The sequence below is a fragment of the Myodes glareolus genome, chromosome 4, assembly GCF_982192425.1.
Source record: "Myodes glareolus chromosome 4, mMyoGla1.1, whole genome shotgun sequence".
Taxonomy (NCBI): Eukaryota; Metazoa; Chordata; class Mammalia; order Rodentia; family Cricetidae; genus Myodes; species Myodes glareolus.
Genome location: NC_142029.1, coordinates 1,203,790 through 1,226,035, shown reverse-complemented (window position 1 = coordinate 1,226,035; position 22,246 = coordinate 1,203,790). Strand labels below are relative to the sequence as shown.

At 46.9% G+C, this 22,246-nt stretch overlaps 1 protein-coding gene across 3 annotated transcripts in view; it reads right to left on the bottom strand.

Moving 5' to 3' along the window:
• Positions 1-22,228, bottom strand: part of Zdhhc3 (zDHHC palmitoyltransferase 3) — a 46,648-nt gene extending 24,420 nt beyond the window's left edge. For 2 of the 3 annotated variants that reach the window (XR_015001718.2, XM_048423594.3), the window contains exons 1-2: positions 22,041-22,228; positions 8,099-8,428 (exon numbers count right to left, since the gene is read on the bottom strand). Coding sequence is in view for 2 of the 3 variants with exons in the window: in XM_048423594.3 (XP_048279551.1) it covers positions 8,099-8,404 (306 nt within the window). In the remaining variant the exon portion in view is untranslated. The remainder of the gene's footprint in view (positions 1-8,098; positions 8,429-22,040) is intronic. The other variant, XM_048423596.3, reaches the window with a different exon arrangement.
• Positions 22,229-22,246: the final 18 nt, after the last annotated feature.

The following is a 22,246-nucleotide window of genomic DNA, read 5'->3' as shown; positions in this document are numbered from 1 at the left end:
CAGCCCATAGGAAGCATAGAGAAGCTGCTGAAGGCTTCCTGCCCTGGGCACGTGTAGCACTTCACCATCTTGCTCAGTGGTATCCTGGATGCCACGTTATGGAGGCTAGAAACCTAGTGACCACCTTCCGGTGTTCTCACTCTGCCTCTCCTCTGCTGCATTATTTCCATCTAAATCTGAACCCTAAAACTGCCCTCAATCCCATGCTCCCCTCCATATCACGGTCACAGGTTTTCTTAGCCCTTATTACCTCTGATTATTTCCAGGACAAACATTCTACATTGTAAATGGCCACATGATTCCGGGCACAAAGCCTCCAATAGCTCCCTGGTGACCATGGATCAAGAGTCTGAACTCCTGAACTGGGAACACAGGCTACACCTGACCTTGGCCCCACTCTCGTGCTGGGTCCCTCCTGACTGTGCTGCCCTGTTTATGCCTGGGCCTGCAAGGGCACTGCATACACCTCAGACTTTTCCTCTGCCCCCACGACATGTGAGCACCACCTGAAGCCCTCTAGGAAGCTTGGCAGGCAGTATTTGAAGTCCTCTATATCCATTTCAAATGCACTGGAGCTCCTGACTTCTTCCTGATGGCCTGAAAGCACGGCATCACCCACAGCAGGACACACACCATGACATTACACACTGACTCTCCAACATGACTGTGCATTCCCAGGAGGACAGAGACAATGTCTTTCAACCTAGCAAATTGCTCAGAGCCTGGCATCAGGCCTGCATTCAATATACCCAAGCCAGATAATAATGATACAACAGACATTTATTGAGGTTTATACAGTTCAGGCACAGTTCCAAATGCTTTGTGACTGAAAGCATTTTGCCAGTTAATTCTGACAATAAATCTGTGAGACGGAGACTGTGTGATCCCTCATTTTATTATAACAGAAGTGAGGGAAGCAGCGTCAGACAACTCCTAAGACAATGTGGTTCAGGGGCAGCAGACTGTGAATCCAGGCCCAGGTAACAGTCAAGACACAAACATATTTTTCAGGTAGTTCTACTAAGAGATGTGGAAAAGTGTTCTTTTTCTTTATGGCTTTGATGCTAGCTATCAAACTCTTCTGCCAAGGGGTGTATCAACAGTACATGAATAGGAAGGTTAAAACAAGAAGGCTTGATTCAATGTCTAGATTAGGGCACACAAGAAGAAAGCAGTGGAGATCAGAAACCGTCAACAAGAGATTGAACTTGAGGAGGAGGAGGAGGAGAAAGAGTAGCAGCAGCACATGCCTTCAATGCCTTCTATGCCTTTAAGGAGGCTAATAAGTGGCTGGGCCCAAGGGAAGGAGAGGCAGAAATGAACCAACCGCAAGGAGTCACGCAACTGTGGCAACTGTGCAATGTGTGGCTTTAAACTTCCTGGCAGTGGGGACTGCGCCTCTGTGTTCAGTGTCTTCTGGGAAAGACACTGTCCCAAAATGCAGAACCAGAACGTATCTGGAGCTGGAAAGGAAGTGGTGGGGAAAGCAAGGCGGTGGGGAGGAAGGATGGACTCCAAGATAGGAGGGGTTCCTAAGTCCAGGCTGTCTTCAAGGGCGCCTCCTCTAGAAACCATAAGCATATGGGCAACTTCTTCATGCAACTTGCTTGTGCTCCAGAACCTGCTTGGGCCTGATCACACATATGCCAATCCATCTGATAACGGAGTGCGGCTGTACAGTCCAACTTTATGACTTGGTATGTCAGAGAACACCCAGCACATGACAGGCAGCTCAGGTTGCATGACAGACTTCGTTAGGGCTTCTTTTGCTGTGAAGAGACACCATGACCACGACAGCTCTTATAAAGGAAAACATTTAATTAGGGTGGCTCGCTTACAGTTTAGAGGTTCAGTCCATTATCATCATGGTGGGACACGGAGGTATGCAGGCAGACATGGCATTGGAGAAGTGGCTAAGAGTCCTACATCTTACAGGTAACAGAAAATGGTGTAAAACACTGGGTGGTACCTTGAGCATATATGAGATCTCCACATATATGAGATGCCTCCGCAGTGACAGACTTCTTCCAACAAGACCATACATGCCTACTCAGACAAAGTCACACCTCCTAATAGTGCCTCTCAAACTACCACACCCATTGTCAAACATTCAGTTTTCACTAAGGTTCAAAAATAGGCCAAGAGCTGTCTCTCGGAGGGAGCAGAGTTGTCTGCAGATGATGGCAGAGCCTCACTCCAAAATCCCAGAGGTCTCTCCTGTGGTTCACAAACAGAGGTCTGCCAAAGGCTCCAACAAAACATCCCTGCCGCTGCCACTTCAGTTACCATAGGGTCTGCTGGATTATACGGCACACGTGGCAGAGCACAGTAGCTTTTTCCTACTTTGGGCCCCACTCAAAGTTAGCAACTTTCCGAGTCACTTGTATATGGGCTCTAGTACCACATGGAAATGGGGAATGTGCTGTCTCCAGAATCAAGTAGGCACACTGAATGTCACACTTCTTTCTTGAGGGTAGGAGAAGCCAGGTGCAATAAATTATTCTTTAGGCTCGAAGGAATATCTCTACATGCTTGCACCACCAGTTTACTGGGAATTTCACCGATGTAGAAGGCCCTTGAATTCTGGCTGGATTTATTTCCTATCCTTTGATGTACATATGTATTGCCAGCAAGTCCAAAGTGGTTGCTACCTCCTGCTTACTTGGTCCAATCAGCACGTCATCAACACTTTGGACAGTGATATTTTGTGGAAAAAAACCAAGATGATCCAGCTCCCTTTGAAGGAAATTATGACACAGGGATGGAAAGCTAATATACCCCGAGGTAAAACTGCAAAGGTGGACTGCTGGTCTGGCCAACTGGAAGTCAACTGCCTCTAGTAGTTCTTATAGACAGGCACTGAGAAGGCATTGCTAGACCAAAGCTGCATACCACACACACACACACACACACACACACACACACACACACACACACCCCAGATGTGTTACTGGCTCAAGTAAGGATATCACATGGGGTACAGCAGCTGCAATCAGAATCATTACTTGACTGAGTTTGTGATAGGCAACTGTCATTCTCCACAATCTGTCTTCTGCACAGGCCAAATAGGAGCAACTAAAGGACAATAAGGTGGGACCCACCACTCCTGTATCTCTCATGTCCTTGATGGTGGTGCTAATTTCTGCAGTTCCTCCAGAGATGTAATACTGGTTTTGGTTCACTATTTTCTCTGATAGAGGAGAATCCAATGGCTTCTACTTTGGTGAACAGAATGCTGGGAATCTCCTGCCCGAGATGGACGCTGGTTAGACTCATGCTGGTAAGCCACAGTAAAGTGGCGATACAAGTGGAGAAGGGTTAAACTAATATGTGAGAGTTAGCCAATATGAGGCTAGAGGTAATGGGCCAGGCAGTATTTAAATGAATACAATTTCTGTGTAGTTATTTTGGGGGCTAAGCTAGCCAGGCAACAGGGATCCTGGCGGACGAAACAAAGGACCTGCTCCACTTCTACTACACCACTTGGCCTTTCCAACCCTTATTCCACACACAGGTTAGAGAACCAATGTGGGAACTCTGCCAGCTTTAGTACATCTATACCAGTGATACACTCTGGATCTGGGGAGATTACATAGGGTGAGTTCATGTGGATTCCCAGCTTTAGTACATCTACACCAGTGATACACCCTGGAGCCGGGGAGATAACGCAGGGTGAGTTCATGTGGATTTCCAGGACACAGAAAAGTGCTGTGGGTGACAGTACAACCTCAGAGCGGGCAAGAACAGCCCACGGCGAGACCAACCACCAGCATGGCCCGCTCTCACTGGACACTTCCAGTCCTCATGCCCCTCGGTCTAGCTGTTCTTTCTCTCTGTTGAAAAGCATCTCTTCCCCAACTGCAAATGGTACCATTTCTGCTTCTCACACACTTGGAAGCAGTCTCTTCTTCCCCTGACTGTGTGGACTCAATGACTGCTGTGCCAGAGTCAACAACTAACTGATGAACGGTCCAGAAAGCATCATGGCTGAACTGCTCCCGTTACACATGGAGTGAAAAGGTCCAAGTTAGAAGGGTGCAGTATTATCTAGTGGGAGACCATGATATTTTTTTTCTCCCGTCTCCTCTTCTCTACCGGCTTCCTCCCCACCCCCTCAGTGTTAACCTAAATGACATACAATGTAAATATTGCTTATAAAATCAGGATATAAGCTGTTCCCCCCAAATTATAGACAATCTGCACTCCTGAGATACAAATCATTATCTCTCCATTAGGAAAACTCCCCAGAACTCCATTTGCTGATTAACAAGAAGTCCCAAATTGATCTGTGTTTGACCTGAGTTCTGGACTCCAGACTACGTTTCCCAGGAGCTAGGGTGCCCAGGTGGTACCCTCCTGGCCCCATTTCTACAGCTCCACTTCACCGTTACACACATGGGTTTTCATAAATCATTGCGTGCTTCAGGCAGAGGCATGAAGATCCTGCAATGGGGCTTGTACACAGCACATGCTTTGAAACGTTTGTCGCACACATTGCAGTTACAGGACAGATTCTCCACTTAAATCTATGGGGGGCGACTTGGGGCACAGGACTGTGGCTCTTGCCTATTGTGATGGAAAATTTTCAGTGCCAGTCTAGAATCACCGGAAAGAGTCTCAATTTGGGACAGTCTGTATATGATTGGCCTTTGAACACGTCTGGGGGAGAGGGATAACTTTTGATTGCTTTAATTGACAGAGGAAGACCTGGTCCAAAGCAGACAACACCACTCCCTGGGTTTGGGTCTTGAACTGTACAAGAGTGGAGAAAGTGAGCTCAGCAAAGCACACATAGACTCATTTATTCTCTCTGCTTTTGACTGCGGAAGGACACTTCAAGAGGCTCCTGCATTGACTTTCCTGCTATGATAAGCTGTAACCTCAACTTTGAGCTACAATAAATTCTTCCCCAAATTGCTTTTGTCAGGGCATTTGATCACAGCAACAGGAAAGAAACCTAAGACTGCTACTTAGAATTGGAAGCTGAGCCACAAAGCAAGGTAAAAATCAGGAAAAATTCAGCTGCAGGGCTGCCTGAGGAGGTCCCCGGAGAAGCTTCCCTGAAGTAAGGAGGAAAGCACAGGTTTGTGAGAGCAGCCCAAGTGCCAGCAGGAGGTTCCTGGTGACATCCAGCTGAGCCTTCTAAGCCTTCTAGACAACAGAGAGTCCATCTTCCACCCTCCCATCCTGCCTGGCTCATCTAACATCTCTGCTTGCACCTAATACATACATGGCAGTTTTGTCACAAAGAAGCTTTGGTTCCTCACTAGTTTTTCTCATGCAACAAGTGCCACTAGCACCTACAGTTGTTCCTTCCTAGGATGAAGGTTTTCTTTATGACCCATCTCCATTTGTTAGCTTCCCTCAGCCCTGGTAATTCATGGGGCCCAGGGGCATTTTCAAGTGTGTCAATACCTAGAGCTCTGCCCCTAACCCGATTAAAGCAGAACCCTTGAGGGCAGGAGGCAGGCACCAGTACTTTAAAGACTCTCTAAGGAGTTCTTACTGTGTAGCCAGACTTCAGAATCAATCAATGACTTAAATAAACTGCAAATTCAATAGCTTTTCTGCTTCTACCATGATCAGAGCCAGTGCCATGTCTTGCCGAAACCACTGCCAATGCCCCTGTCTTATTCTTCTGCGGCTCCTACCTGGGACAAGCACACCGCCATTACACCTATCTCACTAAGGTTCCGAGAACTACAAGGTCCGGCATGATCCTGCCTCTGTGAACCGTTTCACTCTCCCTGTTCACCATGCTCTAGCCTCACTCCAAGCTCAGACCTAGGTACCCCTTTTCTCTTCTGCCTGAACCTGCCTGCAGATCTACGCATGCTCTGGCTGCAGCTTCAAGCCATTCAGGTCGGCTCTGATGGCAGCACAAAGGGGAGGCCTTCTTGGGTTACCCTGGCCTAATGGGTGCCCCTTTAAAGCCCACTACACCCCCCTGTTGCTGTTCTACTGTCCTTACACAATTGGTGATTTTGGTCAGCACCTCATTTATCACTGAAACATGAGGTTCCAGAAGGCAGGGATTCTGTTTGTCTTATTCTCAGCTGTACCTGCTGCTCATGGAGGAATCTTTTGCAGGGTTGGCACCCTGTTCACACAACTGTTCATCTACCCATCAGTGCCCAGCAGGGCCCTGTGCATTACTGCTACAGCTGTCCTTGTCCAGTGACTCTGGTTAAAAATTCCTACAGCCAGACCCAGCGGTCACACTTTTAATCTCAGCACTCGGGAGGCAGAGGCAGGAGGATCTCTGTGAGTTTGAGACCAACCTGGTCTACACAATGAGTTCTAGAGCTACATAATGAGGCCCTGTCTCGAAAAAAGAAAAAAAACTTCTTGGGGCTTTAGACTCCTTACTGTCCTGTTTCTTCTTTCATAACCACAGACACCAAAGGTAAATCCATATTCTGTGTGGTCTTCCCATCCCAACAACCAAATGCCAAGGAGTCACTGCCTGTTTTTCTGAACAGGAGCTCCCCTGACTCTATTCTCTGCGTCTCACCACCAACCTCTTATTGACTGATACCCTTCCCTGCTTGTCCACAGCAAGCTACACTTCCTCTGCCAGGGCTGACTTCACTTGTCTTCTCAACAGAGGTATCTTGATGGCAGAGCTGGTTCTGAACTGTGAGCCGAGCAGAAGACGTAATTTCTTCCACTGTCTCCAATAGCAGGGGCATCACACAAACTTCTGAACAAATCCTGAGTTCTTCTAAACTTTTTTATACCTTTGTGTTTGTGGCGTTTTCAAGAACCTAAGCACTTCAGCTCCTCAGGTGCTGATGTTGCACTGTCCTGTGATATCTGCACCAGGCCACAGAGCCAGGACACGGAGCCTCAGGCTTCAGCTCCTCAGGTGCTGATGTTGCACTGTCCTGTGATATCTGCACCAGGCCACAGGCCCCAGGACACGGAGCCTCAGGCTTCAGCTCCTCAGGTGCTGATGTTGCACTGTCCTGTGATATCTGCACCAGGCCACAGAGCCAGGAAACTGCCTTTCCTTGGGAGGGATTAACAATTCACTTTCAAGAAGGAGACTGGTTCAGCTCTATGGTCTGTGCTTTGCTTTTCTGGGGCTCACAGAAACTGTGTGTGGATATTAACAGGTTTTCTTTCTCAATGTAATGGCTACCACCCACATACCAAGAAGGAGGGCTTTACCAAGTTACCTGTATTGTTGTTTCCCATTCGACACAATGAGAACAGGAGGACTTGATATCGGGGTATAAAAACATTCAGGGGCCTCTGCCACACCTGATATATTTATCTAAGTCACTAAATGGAACAACTATTACCCACAATACCCAAAGGTATTTACCTAGTTCCAAACAGGCCTGGCTAGTTTTTCATGAAAAGAGGAATCTTTCTCCTCCCTGACAACAAGGTGTCTCATTATGTAGTTCTGGCTGGCCTCGAACTCACAGGCATCTACCTGCTTCTGCCTCCCTGGGTCTAAAGGTGTGTGTCACCCTACCTTGTGACAAGCTAAGTAAAGGTTAAATGCATGCAGACCCTGAAACTGGCTGGGCTGTCGCATCAAGGCAACCCACTTCTGTCCTCTTTTTCTTCTCTTCCCCTACAATGCTTTCTGCTCTGACCATCTGGCCAGTCTTTGGGGTTATCTGAACACATTTCCCAAACAGAGGCTGGGTTTAGATGGACCCTTGACACAGCAGGCTCAACAAACACAGACAGCAGTGCGTAGACAGTGCCATTGAACTCACCCTATATGCTTTAATACAGCAGACAGTGCCATTGAACTCACCCTATACGCTTTAATACAGTAGACAGTGCCATTGAACTCATCCTATACGCTTTAATACAGTAGACAGTGCCATTGAACTTACCCTATACGCTTTAATACAGATGCCATTGAACTTACCCCTATACGCTTTAATACAGGTGTTGGCCCCCTCCCAGGTCAGAGTCCCAAAAACTCTAACAAGAGATCGCTCACTTTTCCACCCAGTCCTGGCTGTCCTTTTTTTCACATTCCCAAGATCCATGGGGAGTTTGTGGGTTATGGCCATGCCAGGGCCAGAGGGATAGAATGTGGGCTGGTCAAAAAAAGCCCAGACATACTCACGGGGTCCGTCAGCATGGCCCGGCAGTGTGAGGCCAGGGCCAAGAAGGCCAGCAGGTTGAACACAATTCCGTTGATGATGCTGTACACGTAGTCTCTGGATGGAATCAGCATTACAAATAGGACTACAAACTCCGCATACAGGACCAGAAACCAGGTAACAATGGCGCAGGCGATGCCACAGCCATCACGGATAAACCACATGGTTCCCGCAGGACCAGGGAAGGGAGGTGGGGAGCACTTCTCTGGCTGGAGGTATTCTGGTTTCCGCTCAATGTCTCGGAAGTGATGGTTGGGGGTCAGCATCATAAGCTATTCTGTCCATACTGGCATCTGAAAGGAAAGGGAGCAGAAATATGGAGTTAGCTCAGCAATAAGGAGACCTCCCAAGTGAGCCACGGTGTGTGTGCACAGATCTCGCACAAATGCTGCCAAGGAGTGGGAACGAAAAGAGACCACACCCAAGGGCAGCCAGACCGGACAAGCAGCACAGGGACAGAAGGTGGGACTAGAGCCTGAGTCTCCTCCGCTATGAGGGAACACTGGGCAAATAGTCCATTCAGTTAAATCTGGGACAGCAAATGCTGGGGACAATCTCCTGTGAAACAGAGGAGCACTGAATTGAAATGGTTGTGAGTGACAGGGCAAAGAGGAGGGGCGGTGACAGCGTATTCAATGGTTCCTAGAACAAGACACCATTCCTCACCTGTGAAGCACTGCCTGTCAGAGCTGTTGTTTCTAGAGCTAGAGGGTTTGGGGGAGGGGCTCCCGTTGAACATCCCGCATAGCTCACTGGCCATGCACAAGGATTCTCTTGGTAAGGCATTCTTTCCATTCGAAAAATGACGGGTAAAGCAACTTTCTTCCTAAGAGCTACAGCACTGACCTTCGGAGATGCAAAACTAAGAACTGGGAGATGAAACAGAGCAAACAGAACCAAGTACGAGTGTAAAGTATAAGCATGAGAATGCTATACGGAAACCCACTATTTTTATTGTTGGTTTGTTTTTTGAGACAGAGTTTCTGTGTGTAATAGACCTCGCTGTCCTGGAACTTGATTTGTAAACCAGGTTGGTCTGAAATTCATAGACCTACCTGCATCTGCCTCCAGAGTACTGGAACTAAAGGCATGAACTCAGAGACGTAACTAAGAATCAATGTTGCATACCTATCCATCCATAATGGACTATAGGTCAGAGAGAGAGAGAGTAGATCTCCTCTGCTCATCTTAGCTGCTAGCTTGTTGTAATACCAACCAGAACTCTCATGAGAACTGTGGTGGCTCAGTCCGTTCCTGGACATAGAAACCATGGAAAGTCACGCTAAGCACAGATGGTGGGCTGGCAAGTAATAGTAAGTCACCTGACAGTAGAAGAAATGACCCTGGTCCCAGGATCTTCTGAAGGCTGTATTAGCCAATCCTAACTAACCTCTCTAATTCTCCTTCTTCTATGAGAAGGAACATCTGGATGGCCATGAAAGTCTGGGAAAGTGAGGGTAGAGTGAAATGTTGCTCAGGTTGATCATACACATAGTTCAGCTCTGCTCCAATGTAGCACAAGACTGAAAACAGGCGGGTAGCTCAGTGTGCACCACGTGCCTGTCTAAAGGATCAGAGACTGCTCTACAGCAGGTATGCAGTGCTGGGGACGGAGTTGTGACATATACAGAGTACAATGTTTGGTCATCAGCCAGGATTCTCTAGATCAATTTTGTGCTTGCTCTCCAGAGAGTGGCAGTTCAGTGGTGCCTGAACAACATACAACCATTAAAACACGTAAGTTCACCTTCTGAAAACTGAACAGAACTCTATGAAACTGCAGACCAAGAGTGTCTGGGAACTGACCTGTGCTCAGCAAATTCTAAAACTCTGAATTCCATCAACTACAACCCACACCCAATAAATAGGTCATACGTCACAAGAAGTCAGAAGGCCAACAGAAGAGAAGCACTCTCCAGGGACAGGCATTCTTCCCTGAGTGGATCTGCATGTTTATCACCTGTGCTCCCGCTACGTTCACTGGTAGCTTTGCATGGTGATGGAGCGTTGCCCAGCAAGGTGGGGGCTGTATCAACATGCAAGCCTCAAGCATTTACTCTGAGTCTCAACCACTAAGTAAGAAGCAGACCACCATGACTCAGGTTCCCCTGCACTGGAGACGGCCGGTTACAAAACTCTCCGGCCCTCTGACAGCACATCCTCCTGTCATAAGGGGAGGCCACTAAAAAGAAGCTTCCAGTGGCACAGGCAGTTAACCTCATTCTGCCCTTCGGCAGCTGTTCGTTCTCAGTCGTACATGTAACAATGGTGTCAAGGACACTAAAATTTTGCACATTTTTTTACTAAGGAATAAGCCCTTCTACACAAGCAAAGTTTACCAGGCAACTGGGGCCCCTTTCTTCCATTTTTGGGTGGGTGAGGATGGGGAGGGTTGAGACAGGGTCTTGCTATGTAGCCTTGGGTAGCCTGAAACTCAGAGATCCACTTGCCTCTGGATAGAAAGCATATACCACCATGCCTGGTTAACTGTAACTCCTTTCAAAGCACTTGTCAATCATTTGGATCGTTAGATGGAAATCTGAAAACAAAATGTGAGAAAAGAAACAGCAGAGATCGAGAGCACACTAGATGGGAATTCTGTTTCTGCCTCAGCACAACAGCCACTCACTTTCTCCAGGACGATTTAGTTAGTCCCAGTCGCCAGCCACCTGTGCAGGCCCTGCAATCCCAGAATCTCTTCCTCGTCTGTAACTAACCACCGCCACTTCTGTGTCTACACAGCGTTCTCTGGTTATTTCAGCAAGTGGGCAAGACTAGTAAAGATCTTGCTAGAGGTCTCTGTAAAGGAAGGGTGCTCATTTGGGGTGTAAGTTTCCTTCAGGGACTCACCTGGCACCAAACAGCCCCTCAATACATGTCCTCACTTGTGAACAAAGAGCTTTGTAATCCCAGGGCCACCTCTAGGAGGCCTGGTCTGCTTCTTTTCAGGGGAAAAAGGGTAGATCAAGTAGGATCATGAAGTAGGGGGACCAACACTCAAGAAACTAGAATGTGCTATCTGGGACCGATCTGGGATCAAACAGTGTACAGAAGGAACTATTTTCTAGCCTTTGCTGGGAACAAGAAGCTGCTGGATGTGGAAGGAAAAGGCCCACCTGGCAAAGTCAGGGGCCAGTGCCATGCTGAGGGTAGCTTTCCTACCCACACCCAAGAGGGCAAGCAAGATTCCCTAACACCTAGCCTCTCCAGAGTCATAGAAACAGTTCTAATAAGGATCCTTGTTGTACAGTATTTTGTTTGTATTCTGACAGTTTGCCTGGAGATCAGAGGGCAGAGCTAGCCACTAGTTAATCATAGAGGCCAAGCAGTGGTGGCACACACCTTTAATCTCATCACTTGGGAGGATGAAGCAGGAAGATCAGGAGTTCAAGGCCACTCTGAGCTGCACAAAATTAAACCAGTCTAAAAGAGAGGTGGTAGTGGCTCACACCTTTGGTTCCAGTACTTGGGATCTCAAGCCTTTGATCCCAAGTACTTGAGAGGAACATGCCTCCTTTAAGCCCAGTAAAAGGGAGGTGGGATAGGAATGTAAGGCTGGCAGAAACAGGATTTCAGGTCATTCAGTCTGAGGATTCATAGAGACACGCCCTCCCCCATTCGGTCTGAGATTTCACAGAGGAAAGAGCTAGTGACTGGTTGCTCTGCTTCTCTGATCTTTCAGCTTTCACTCCCTAATATCTGATTCCAGGTTTTTATTTAATAAGGCTAATTAGATTCATGCTTCAGACCCTCCCTTTAACTAGATAAATGAACTGTGGCAATCCTCCTGCTTCTGCCTCAGAGAGGCTTAACGTAAAAAAAGGTGTGTTCCCTTCAGCTTCTTCCAACAACAAAGGCAGATGAAGACCCTTCTCTCTTATTTCGATTAACCTTACAGTTCAACAGAAACTGATGAGGACCTACCTCCCCTCACTTGTCCTTGCTTCTAAGGAGCCTGCAGAGCTGGTGCCCAGGTTGGAGAGGCTCTGGAGGACCGCCCCCAACACCATTCCTTGCAGGCCAGTCACACCTTCAGAGGAATTATCTCCTCTGGGGTCCCCTCCTAGTTCCTTTATACTTCTCCTTGCCTGAAGTCTCCCCTCTTCATTCAACTCAATTCAGCATTATCTTGAAGGAGTAGCCACCGTATGCAAGGAACTGTACAGCATCTGCCTGCCAACTCCCCTGGGATGTGAGGGCAGGAATGTGGGTACCACTTTTTGCTTAACTCCTCCTCCCCAATCTGGGAAGACTGGGCTCCTTTATGTTCTTTTGCTGACTTACAAGTACCATTTTGCAGCCTGGCTTGTAGTAGGCATGAGATTTGTGCTCAGTGAAGATGTCAAACAGTTGACTAACACAACAGAGGGCAAGCAGTATTAAAACAGCAGCAAAGCAAAACCCCATGCAGAGTGAGAAGAGCAGACTCATCAAGAGCGGAATGCGAGGAGACAGAGGTGAGGAGGACCTGGAGATCTGTCGGAGAAGGCTGGCACACACAGACTATGTTGGGGCGGAAAGGGAGGAGTTGTGAGGGACCACAGCACCCTATGGCAAGGCCACGCTGGCTGCTGACAGATAAGGCAAATAGTAATCCCCAGATGAATTTATTCTCACCCAACAGAAGAATGCCTAAGGCCCAAAGAGGCAAAGGAACAAAGTCTGTGGCAAGAAGTCAGAAACAAGGGACTCACAGAGTGGAAGAAGGTGTTCAGTAGGCTGGGGTTCCCAGTCTTTCACTGTATGTGTGTGGGTCTAAGTTTAGGTACGGACATGTACATCTAGTGCCTGAAGAGGCCTGAAGAGGGCATCAGATCTCCTGGGGTTGAAGTTACAGGAGATCATGTGACGCCTGATATGGATGATGGAAAAAAAACTCAAGATCTCTGGAAGAACAGGTACTCTTTCAGTCCCAAGACAGGATGCAGTCTTTGATAATACAAACTTTGAGATTTTGTGTGTGTGTATGTGTGAGAGAGAGACACAGAGAGAGAGACAGAGACAGAGACAGAGAGAGAGAGAATGAGAGATAGACTGTAAGGAAATTAAGTAAAAGTGTCCTTCTTAAAGACTTATAAACCAAAGCTTAAAATGTTTGAAATTGGTGCTAACTTTCTAAGAAACCCACCAACCCAAACCTCCTCCTGGTACAGAGCCATGTACACCTCACAGGCTCCACTGCACCTGACAGCAAGCATGCCCCTCTATCACAGACTGGTAGACAGACAGACACAAGGCATGTGTGGAGCAGAGCCTGCAGCCCTCTGGGGCTCTGTTCCTGGGGCTTGACTGCTGCTTGCTTCCTGAGGTGAGCTGCTCATCTGTGCATAGACAGGCAGCTCCAGGGCTGAGAACGGCTGTGTGAAGGCCAGGCCCACAAGCCCTGCCCTCTGTGACCCACTACTCAGGCCTGGCTGGACTCAAAGGCGGAGTCTAGCCACCATGGCTGTGGTTAATGATCATTTACTGGACGAGGGCAAATCCCTTTCAGTCTACTACTTGGCAGCCCACGTTTTAGGGACAGGAGTCAAAGGCATAAAAAATATTCTCAAAGTACATTGTAAGCATGTATGAAAATTTCAAGGTATTAATAAAATGTTATATTTAAATAGCAACAACAACAAAAACAAAACAAAAAGCAACCACATGCCACTGTTTTCGTCCCAGCAGTACTCCTGATCTTTTTCTACTTCATCTGCTTTCCTAGGACAAGATCCAGTCCTGAAGTCATGAAATGCTTCAGACAGGTCTGATACCAAATCCTTAGAATCCCTTTTAAAGCACTGTGGAAAGATTTTGTTTCTAAAACATTACACCCACTCTAGTTCTCCACCCACAGTGCATTCCTCAACAGCATGAAGTGGATCTGTGTAAAGTAACACGTGGTAGCAAAAGACAATGAGCCAAGCTGGTAAGGCCGACTCAAACCTTCTGCAATTCTTTTCCCTAGTCTTAGACAAGAATCACCTAAATATACATGCAACAACAATAACAACAAAACAAATATCATGATTAGACCATTTGGGTCTCTACTGGTAGAAACTATATAGATAACTCTGTTTCATCCACTTATGCATATTCGCAAGGTACAGGACTCCTAAAGGGGAAGCTCTCGGCTACTTCCAATGCTGGATGCCGTGAGAAGGGTAGGGCCTGGCTGCTATTCCCCTTAAACTCATCCTGAACATTTAATTCCTGTTAAAGCGAGTTTCTTTCAGAGTTAAGTGACTGTCTATCATCACAGTCATTCAGAACATCATCTCAAACACTGTGGCATCTTTTCATGACTCCTGAGATGTACATAGAGAATTAACATCAGTTTCCATCGTTTAATGGAACTGTTTTAAGGATGTGGTATCGGACTCTTGTTGGCCACTCTAGAGTCAATCGTCCATTTCTTATATTTTTTTGGTTGTGAGCCTGGCCTTTAACGGCTGAGCCATCTTTCCAGCCCTCAATCATCAATTTCTACAAAGCATTTATTCACAAGTGAGCCTGGCAGCTTCAAAGGTAGGTGAATGGCCTAGGTCCTAGATGCTTCAGAAGAGAATGGGAGTTGGGAGAGGAGCTGGAGAGACTCTTCAGTGGTTAATGTATCTGTTGCTCTCGCAGAGAAGCTGGGTTAGATTCCCAGCACCTGTATCAGGTGCAAACATAGACATATGCATAAATAAATTTGTATAAGTTTGCCAAATGGTTATGAAATGTATGTCTATTTTCTGATGAGACTCCAAAATTCCAGTAATGAACAATGAATTACTATGCTTGAAACATTTCACTAACATAACAGAATGAATCACTGAACTTTCACAAAGGTAAGGGTGTGGCCACAGCCTGATGGAGCAAAGGTATCTTATCTGCTAGAGAAGGTGTCCGGGCAGGCAGACCTAGCTGTCTTGCCTTATGGGAACTCCACACAATCAGCATTGCTGTCCCCTCTGCCTGCCACACTCAACACTCAATTAACGTAAAAACAAAAGTGGGGGGAGGGAAGGAAACACCACACCTGTGCCCCAAGACTAAAATTAAAGTCCACCAAAACCAGAAAATGGTAAACCAAGTTTCCTGTCCTGCCTCACAATTGGCTGTCTTCTTTCTGTTTGTTTTTTTTTTGAGACAAGGTCTCACTCTACGTTTCTGGCTGGCCTGAACTCACAAGATCCACTGGCCTCTTCCTCTGAGTGCTAAAATTAAAAGGTGTACCACACCACACTCTGCCATTATTCCTAGCCAGGTGTTTCTTTCCAATTTAACTGACGATTTTTGAAAATGTCCAACAGACCGTAGAAGATATTTCTTTAAGCTCAGGTCAGCCTGGGCCTCAACACCTGCCTTCACCCAACAATAACAAAAAGCAAAGCAACAAAACAAAACAATAACAAAGGATTCCCTCTCCCAGAAGCCATTTCACAAGCCCTTTGAAACACAGCCTCCTGGAGACCCACTGAGATGAGCTAGCCTTTTCCAAACTTGGGCCAGCTTGTTCAGAGCTCAGAAAAGAAGCTCAAGGAGTTGTTTGGGTGTCTATGAAACGACTCACTCTCTACACTGGCCGACAGTACCTGTTGCAATCTGCTGGACTGGCTGCTACGGCAACTGCCCTGAAGTAATCCCTTGTAGGCAGTCTAATGCAGAAATTCTTCGTATTGGCAACAATAAATAAGTCACTGATCTAGTTACATAAGAATATATACCAATGGGTAAGACAACCTCACAGTCTGAAAGGCCCTTCATAAACAAGTGTATAATCTACTTGATAAGGAACTGTCTTCTGCCTCTCAGGGTAGTTTCCAAAGGCTAAACAGTTGCTACACTGGAGTGAGCGTGGGGGCTGATGAAGGTAAGATTGGGCTAGGACTCTTCCCAACTGATACTAAATGTTTTTTTACTGGCAGGCACCAGTGCTGCCCCATCCTCAAATGCATTCCATCCTGTAGGCTCTAGCCCACTTTCCTCTTTTCCTGAGAGACGAGGAAGCTGAAGCATGGAGATTCTGGCTAAGTTCACACCTCCAGGAAGCAGCAGAGATGGAGTCCATCTCCACAGCTGGCTTTCAACTACTCACCACAACCACTAAATAAAACAGAAACGGGGAGGGGCGTCAAAACTGGCACCAAGGCCCCGGGTTACTTACAGCTTTGCCATCTCGCCCTCACATGGTATGAAAAGCAGGCGCTATTGTGTGGGCTAGCCCCCTGCAGAAGAGTTCGAAGCTACGGGACTGAACAAAGCCATTTTGGACTGATGCAGGGTCCAACATGTAGAAGACCGATCCTGCTCTAACCTACGACGTGGAAAGGCCATGACACTTAAATCAGTAGTCAGTCTGATTAATTCCCAGTTAATTCCCAGTTAATTGCTGGGAATTAACTTTCCATTGGGCCAGTATCTGTACACAGCTTTTTCTGAGAAAGCCCAAACAAGCAAAGGTTCCCACCTGAGGGTGCTGAGCAGGCTCCTGGCCTTACACTGTGCCCTGTGCAGACATAGAGCTACTGTGACATCATCCAAGCAAAGGCCTGACTTTTGTTAAGTACTAAAAGCAGAAGCTTGCAAGGATCAGAAATGATAGTTTTTCAACTGCACTAGCCTCCAACAGGGGAGTTCAGCTTTCCCGTCTTTGATGCCCCCTTTATACCAGGCATCTGTAAGAAAATATAAGGAGAGGCTGGCTTCAAACTCCTGCAGTCCTCCTGCCTCAGCCTCGCCAGTGCTAGGGTCACACACATACACACACACACACACACACACACACACACACACACACAAAAAAAAAAAAAGGGGCAAAGATGAAGCTAACTTAAAGGTCCTTGCAGGGATTCGATTCCGAAATCTTCTTGTCAGGGTCAAATTGACATGTTCTTGATTTTTTTTTTTTTTTGCGCCAAAAGCTTAACCCCCCTTCCCTATCCTTCACTAATATTCAAAAGAAACTCACTATTAATTGTTAGATTTTCCCAAGCAGTTTAGTTTTTACAAGTATAAACACACATTATTAAACTACATCAAACAGGGATGGGAGCTCCGCTGCTAGAGTGTTTGTTTAGCATCCAGAAAGGCCTGGGTTTAATCCCAAGTACCAACAACCCAAGTGTGGTGGCACAACCCTGTTAATCCCAGCATTTGAGAGGTACAGGCAGGAAGATCATCCTAGTGAGTACTAGGACAGTCTGGGCTGCACCTGACTGCCTCAAACACCTTAACAAACAACAGCAAAATAACCACCAAATATTACAAAATGATAAATGTGAGAAGTACCCAAAGTTAGGCTGGGTGTGGTGGCACATGTCTTTAGTCTCAGCCCCCAGGAGGCAGAAGCAGGCAAACCTCTGCGTTCTAGGGCACCTTAGTCCACACAGAGTTCCAGGACAGCCAGGGCTACAGAGATAGACTCTGTCTTAAATAAGCAAACAAGCACTCTAAGTTAAATACCATTTTGAGCCATTTTTTGGCATTTATTTATTTATTTATTTATTATTTTTGAGATAGAGTCTCACTATCTCTGCCTGATCTGTAACTCACTATGAACATCAGACTGGCCTTGAACTCAGAGGTCTGTCTGCTCAGAGTTTACTTTTTAATTCTTCATTTATTTACTTAATTTATGTGCGTATGCATGTGTGGACACACAGATCACGCACAATGCATGTAAAGGTAAGAGGACAACTCATAGGAGTCATTTCTCTCCTTCTACCATGTGGGTTCTGGAGGTCAAACTCAAGTTGTTAGGCTTGGTGGCTGGCACTTTTACCCACTGAGCTATCTAGATGATATTTAAATCTTTGTACATCCAGGATCTAGTCTGAGTTTTACAATCTAGCAAGAAACTAGCTTGGGAGTAAAGTGATGCTAAGATTATAGAAACAAAGCAATCAGCAGCGAATCCAGTCGACACCACTAGAAGCAGCCCAGGAGTCTGTTCACCAGATCTGTATCTTCCTAACCAGCCTGTCTTTCTGGATTCTGCTACTGACTTGGTCTAGAAAGAGACTTTATACGCCAAGGTCAAGACTTACTACAGCAGGACTGTGGCCAGGTGGGCACTAGCCTTACTTTGTTAAGGTGAGGGATGGTACTCACATAAAGGTATTCAGCACCCCCCTTGCCCCAAATGTGAGACAATGTCCTCAGCAAACAAAATCCAGACTTCAATCAAGTGCTTGTGCATCCTGAAGGCTACAGCTTGGAGACTATAAAGATATGATTTCCTAGCTTTTCTCAAGTGCTGGGATGGTGAAAGCAAGAATATCTGCCTCTGGCTCTCTCACTGGACCTGGCTGAGTGTCTGAGGAAATTTCCCAAGAGGAGAGCAAACGATCTTCAAAGGTGTAACTGCCAGAAGCATGGCGTCAACCTCCTTTCCTTACTAGGTCAATACTGAAGAATTACCCTCAGTTCAGACCTCAGACTCTGAGCACAGACTTTTATTTTTAAAGATTTATTTATTATGTATCATGTTCTGCCTCCATGTATCCCTGCAGGCCAGAAGAGAACACCCAATCTCATTATAGATGGCTATGAGCCACTATGTGGTTGCTGGGAATTGAATTCAGGACTTGTGGAAGAGCAGCCAGTGCTCCCAAGCTCTGAGCCGTCTCTCCAGCCCTGAGCACAGCTCTTAAATGTGTATTCTATACCTGGAAATTGGTGTGTGTGGCTCATTTTCTCACACATGACTTCATGAGACTAGGACAGGCAGGCCAGTTTCTTAAAATGAAACATGGCAGACACTTCCTCTAATGGGGAATATGCGTGGCTCATCAATTTTTCTACCACTATAATCCTAAATCACAAGATCTAGAACAAGACATACAGACCTATGGTTAGATTATGAAAGGCTGTTTATATCTAATACTCATACAAGGCCAGGTGGGACAAATGCAGAGTATGCAAAGCAAACAGACCTTTAGGAAAAGCAGTAGCTCACTTTGTGTTCTTCTGTGAGGCCGAAGGTACAAAGAAAAAGACCTAAAATCTGGCCTTGGTCTGCCTAGGACTGGGCATAAAATACCCGCCCCCCTCCCAGGCTGAGTCTCTAAGAGTTCACAGCCGTGCTCCAGGCTCTTGTACAGCTTTAATGAACCGGGTGGGTGGGATGTATTTACTTCTGCTTTACATAATGTTATTGCTGGTAGCAGCAGCTCTTTCTCTTTTGTACCTGGTACTTGGCCTGCACAATTAGCACCTTATTACAGCCTTAATTACTAACTGGCTCAGTTAAGTATTTCATTTTACCATCTGGTTCATGCACTAGCTCAAGGGCCTGAACACCTCAGCTACAATAAATAAACAAGTGCCTGATTTTTCACATCTTTAGGTCCATGACTGGCAGGCATTCAAAGGCACTAGAACACTCCCTGAATGTTTGGCTCTCTAAGCATGTACATTACAGTCAACCCTTTCTTTCTTCCCGGATCTCTCAGATCCTGGAGGGCTCTCTTAGCTGCTTGTGGAGTATAGCTTTACTCTGTTTGCATATAACCTTTCCCTTTATCTGAAGAGGTGGGCTAAAACAGGCACAAGACTTATCAACATCACATTCCATGTTCCTCTAAAGAGGATTCAAGAGAAGTGAGTTCATGTTAGAATATCCATCCTTGCTTTAGAAATTAAACCTGTGGCCTGGGGATATAACTCGATGATAGACAAACATGGGCTTTCTGCATTAAGTCTCCTGATGGATCACAGAGACTGTGAGGGGCTATAGAAGTTGACACTTAGGACTGAAGGTTTGGGAGCAACAAGGCCTCCCCTCAAATCCTGCCTCTGTTACTTACTACTAGTTCTGTGATCTGTGACTTTGTTCAGACACTTATGTTTTCTGTGCCTGTCCTCATAAGGCTCTTTTGAGAACGGAATCTTTATAGTTTTTGACACACAAAAAGCATCACCCAGCATCATAGAAAATTAACAGAGCACAGGGTTTTATAAAAGACACAGTAACAAAACACTATGAAACAAAACCAAAAAACCTACAATACAATGTGCCATCCTTGGCTCTTTTATTTTTTTTGGTTCTAACATGTTCTTTGAATTGCTTCAGTAAAACAGAGCTATGGGTTGGTGAGCGTTAAAGATGTCTATGCGCCTGACAAGTGTGAAGATGACCTGGCAGCACTTAGGAGGAGCAACTGAGGAGAGCACCAGAGTTCTAGCAGAGATTATAAACGCCACGTCTTATGTTTCCTTAGGACTCTGAACCTAATATCAGACACCACCCAGAAAATTAGTCACCAAAAAAGTGACCATTCTCCACAAAGAACCTGTTGTTGGTTGTGACGGTAGGGTGTGTGTATGTGTGTGGTACTGGTGAGGGAACCTAGGGCCTTTTGCACACGATAGTGTTCTACCACTATTACGTATTTTTAAAGACATGCTGAAAGATTTTTCCCCCCCCAGGAAAATGACTCCATGTTGGTCAAACTTTACTTTTCTTCCGGTGTCTTTTCTGACTTCTCAACTTGCTCTCTCTCTCATCTTCCTAACCTTCAGCTCGCCTCCCACCATATACAATTAAAATGGCCTGCCTTCCCAATAATTTCCGGCACAAGGTACCCTAAGAGCAGGAGTCCTTGTTATTTCGCCAGTTCCTCACAGATTCTAGTTGTCCAACCAAATATACAGAGAGATACGGTGTAGGTGATGTATTAAGTGTGGCACCTGTTCCTCCACAAAAGGAAGAAAACCTTTCCGGTTTTGCCTTGCCCAGTTACCCAAGAGGGCAAAGCTCAACCCTGCAAGAAGTCTTCTCTCAGGAGCACCTGTGTGTGCGCACAGTAAATTCATGTCCAGTCTATCAGTGAGAAAAGACCATCCATTTGAGGGCTCCACAGTTAACAGCTTAGTACCTAGGAATATAGTCAGGCACTTCCTGCTACTCACCCACTATAGCCGCTAATCCTCAGTTACATCTCTAATCACAATGTTCTGCGGCTATGCTTACAGGAGCCTTCCCCTCTGCCCTGGAAGAGTCTTTGATCAGAAGTTCCGTTTATTGTTCAGTTAACTGTGAGGCCAAAGTGAAGAAAAGCCTCTTTATTTTTGTTGTTGTTCTTTGAGACAGGGTCTCACTACGCAGCTCTGGCTGTCCTGGAACTCACTATGTAACGCAGACTGGCTTTGAACTCAAAGAGATCTGCCTACTACTGCCTCCCAAGCACTGGGATTAAAGGCATGTGTGGCCCGCACCTTTTATTTCTTGATGATTAAGGTGTGAAGGGTTACTTTCCTCAAAAATAGAGCATCTGGTAAGTGAAGTGTCAACCAACTCCCCCCATTTCCCCACATCGCTCCTTTAAAACTCGGTTCATACACTATCACTCTTCCTTAAAGGGCTCCCATGATGACCCCAGCTTCACCTTGCAGGCATTCTTTTCTGGGTATCCAATTCCCGAATCCTCCCAGGGTCGGTTCTCTTTCAGGCAGTTGCCCATGCGTCTCTCCCAGCTATCTCCTCCAGCTAGGCATTTCGAAGCGCAAGACACTCACGCTCCCTACTCTCTCTGGGACAGTACTCCAGAAACTAACTTACAAAGCCCTGGGTCACTATCTGATGACGGGCAGCAAGGGAGGAACGGATAAGGGAAGAGAGGACAGCGATCCCTGGAGTGGAGCGCGGAGTGAGCAAACTGAGAAGCCGGCGCCCCACTCCTGGCTCGGACCCTTCCCGACCAGAGTGACCTAACGAGGGATCCATGGTCTCTTCAGCCATCCTAAGGACCAACTAAGGGACTTTAGGAGATGGTCCCTCACGGGCAGCACGACTTCCGCCTTCCCGAGGCGTCTCACGTGCGCGAGCTCGGCTACTTCGACTCCGGCCCCAGCGCGCAAGGGTGCGCGCTTCTTGCCGAGTCCCGGCTGGGGCCCCGCGCCTCCCTCCTCCCGGGGCTTCCTCTCCGTACTGACCGTCAATCTGAAGGCAGCTCGCAGTCCCACGCCGCCAGCCGCTGCCCCTACCCCGGGTCCCAGCCTCCAGCGTCCGCGATGGCTCGGGCACCGTGTTACGCGGCTCGCCGGACTCGGCCTCACACCGGGCGGCGCGCAGGAGAGGCCCATGGAGCTCCAGGCGGTGGCGGCAGCCGCGGCTGCGGGAGCGGCCGCCGCGCGGGCTG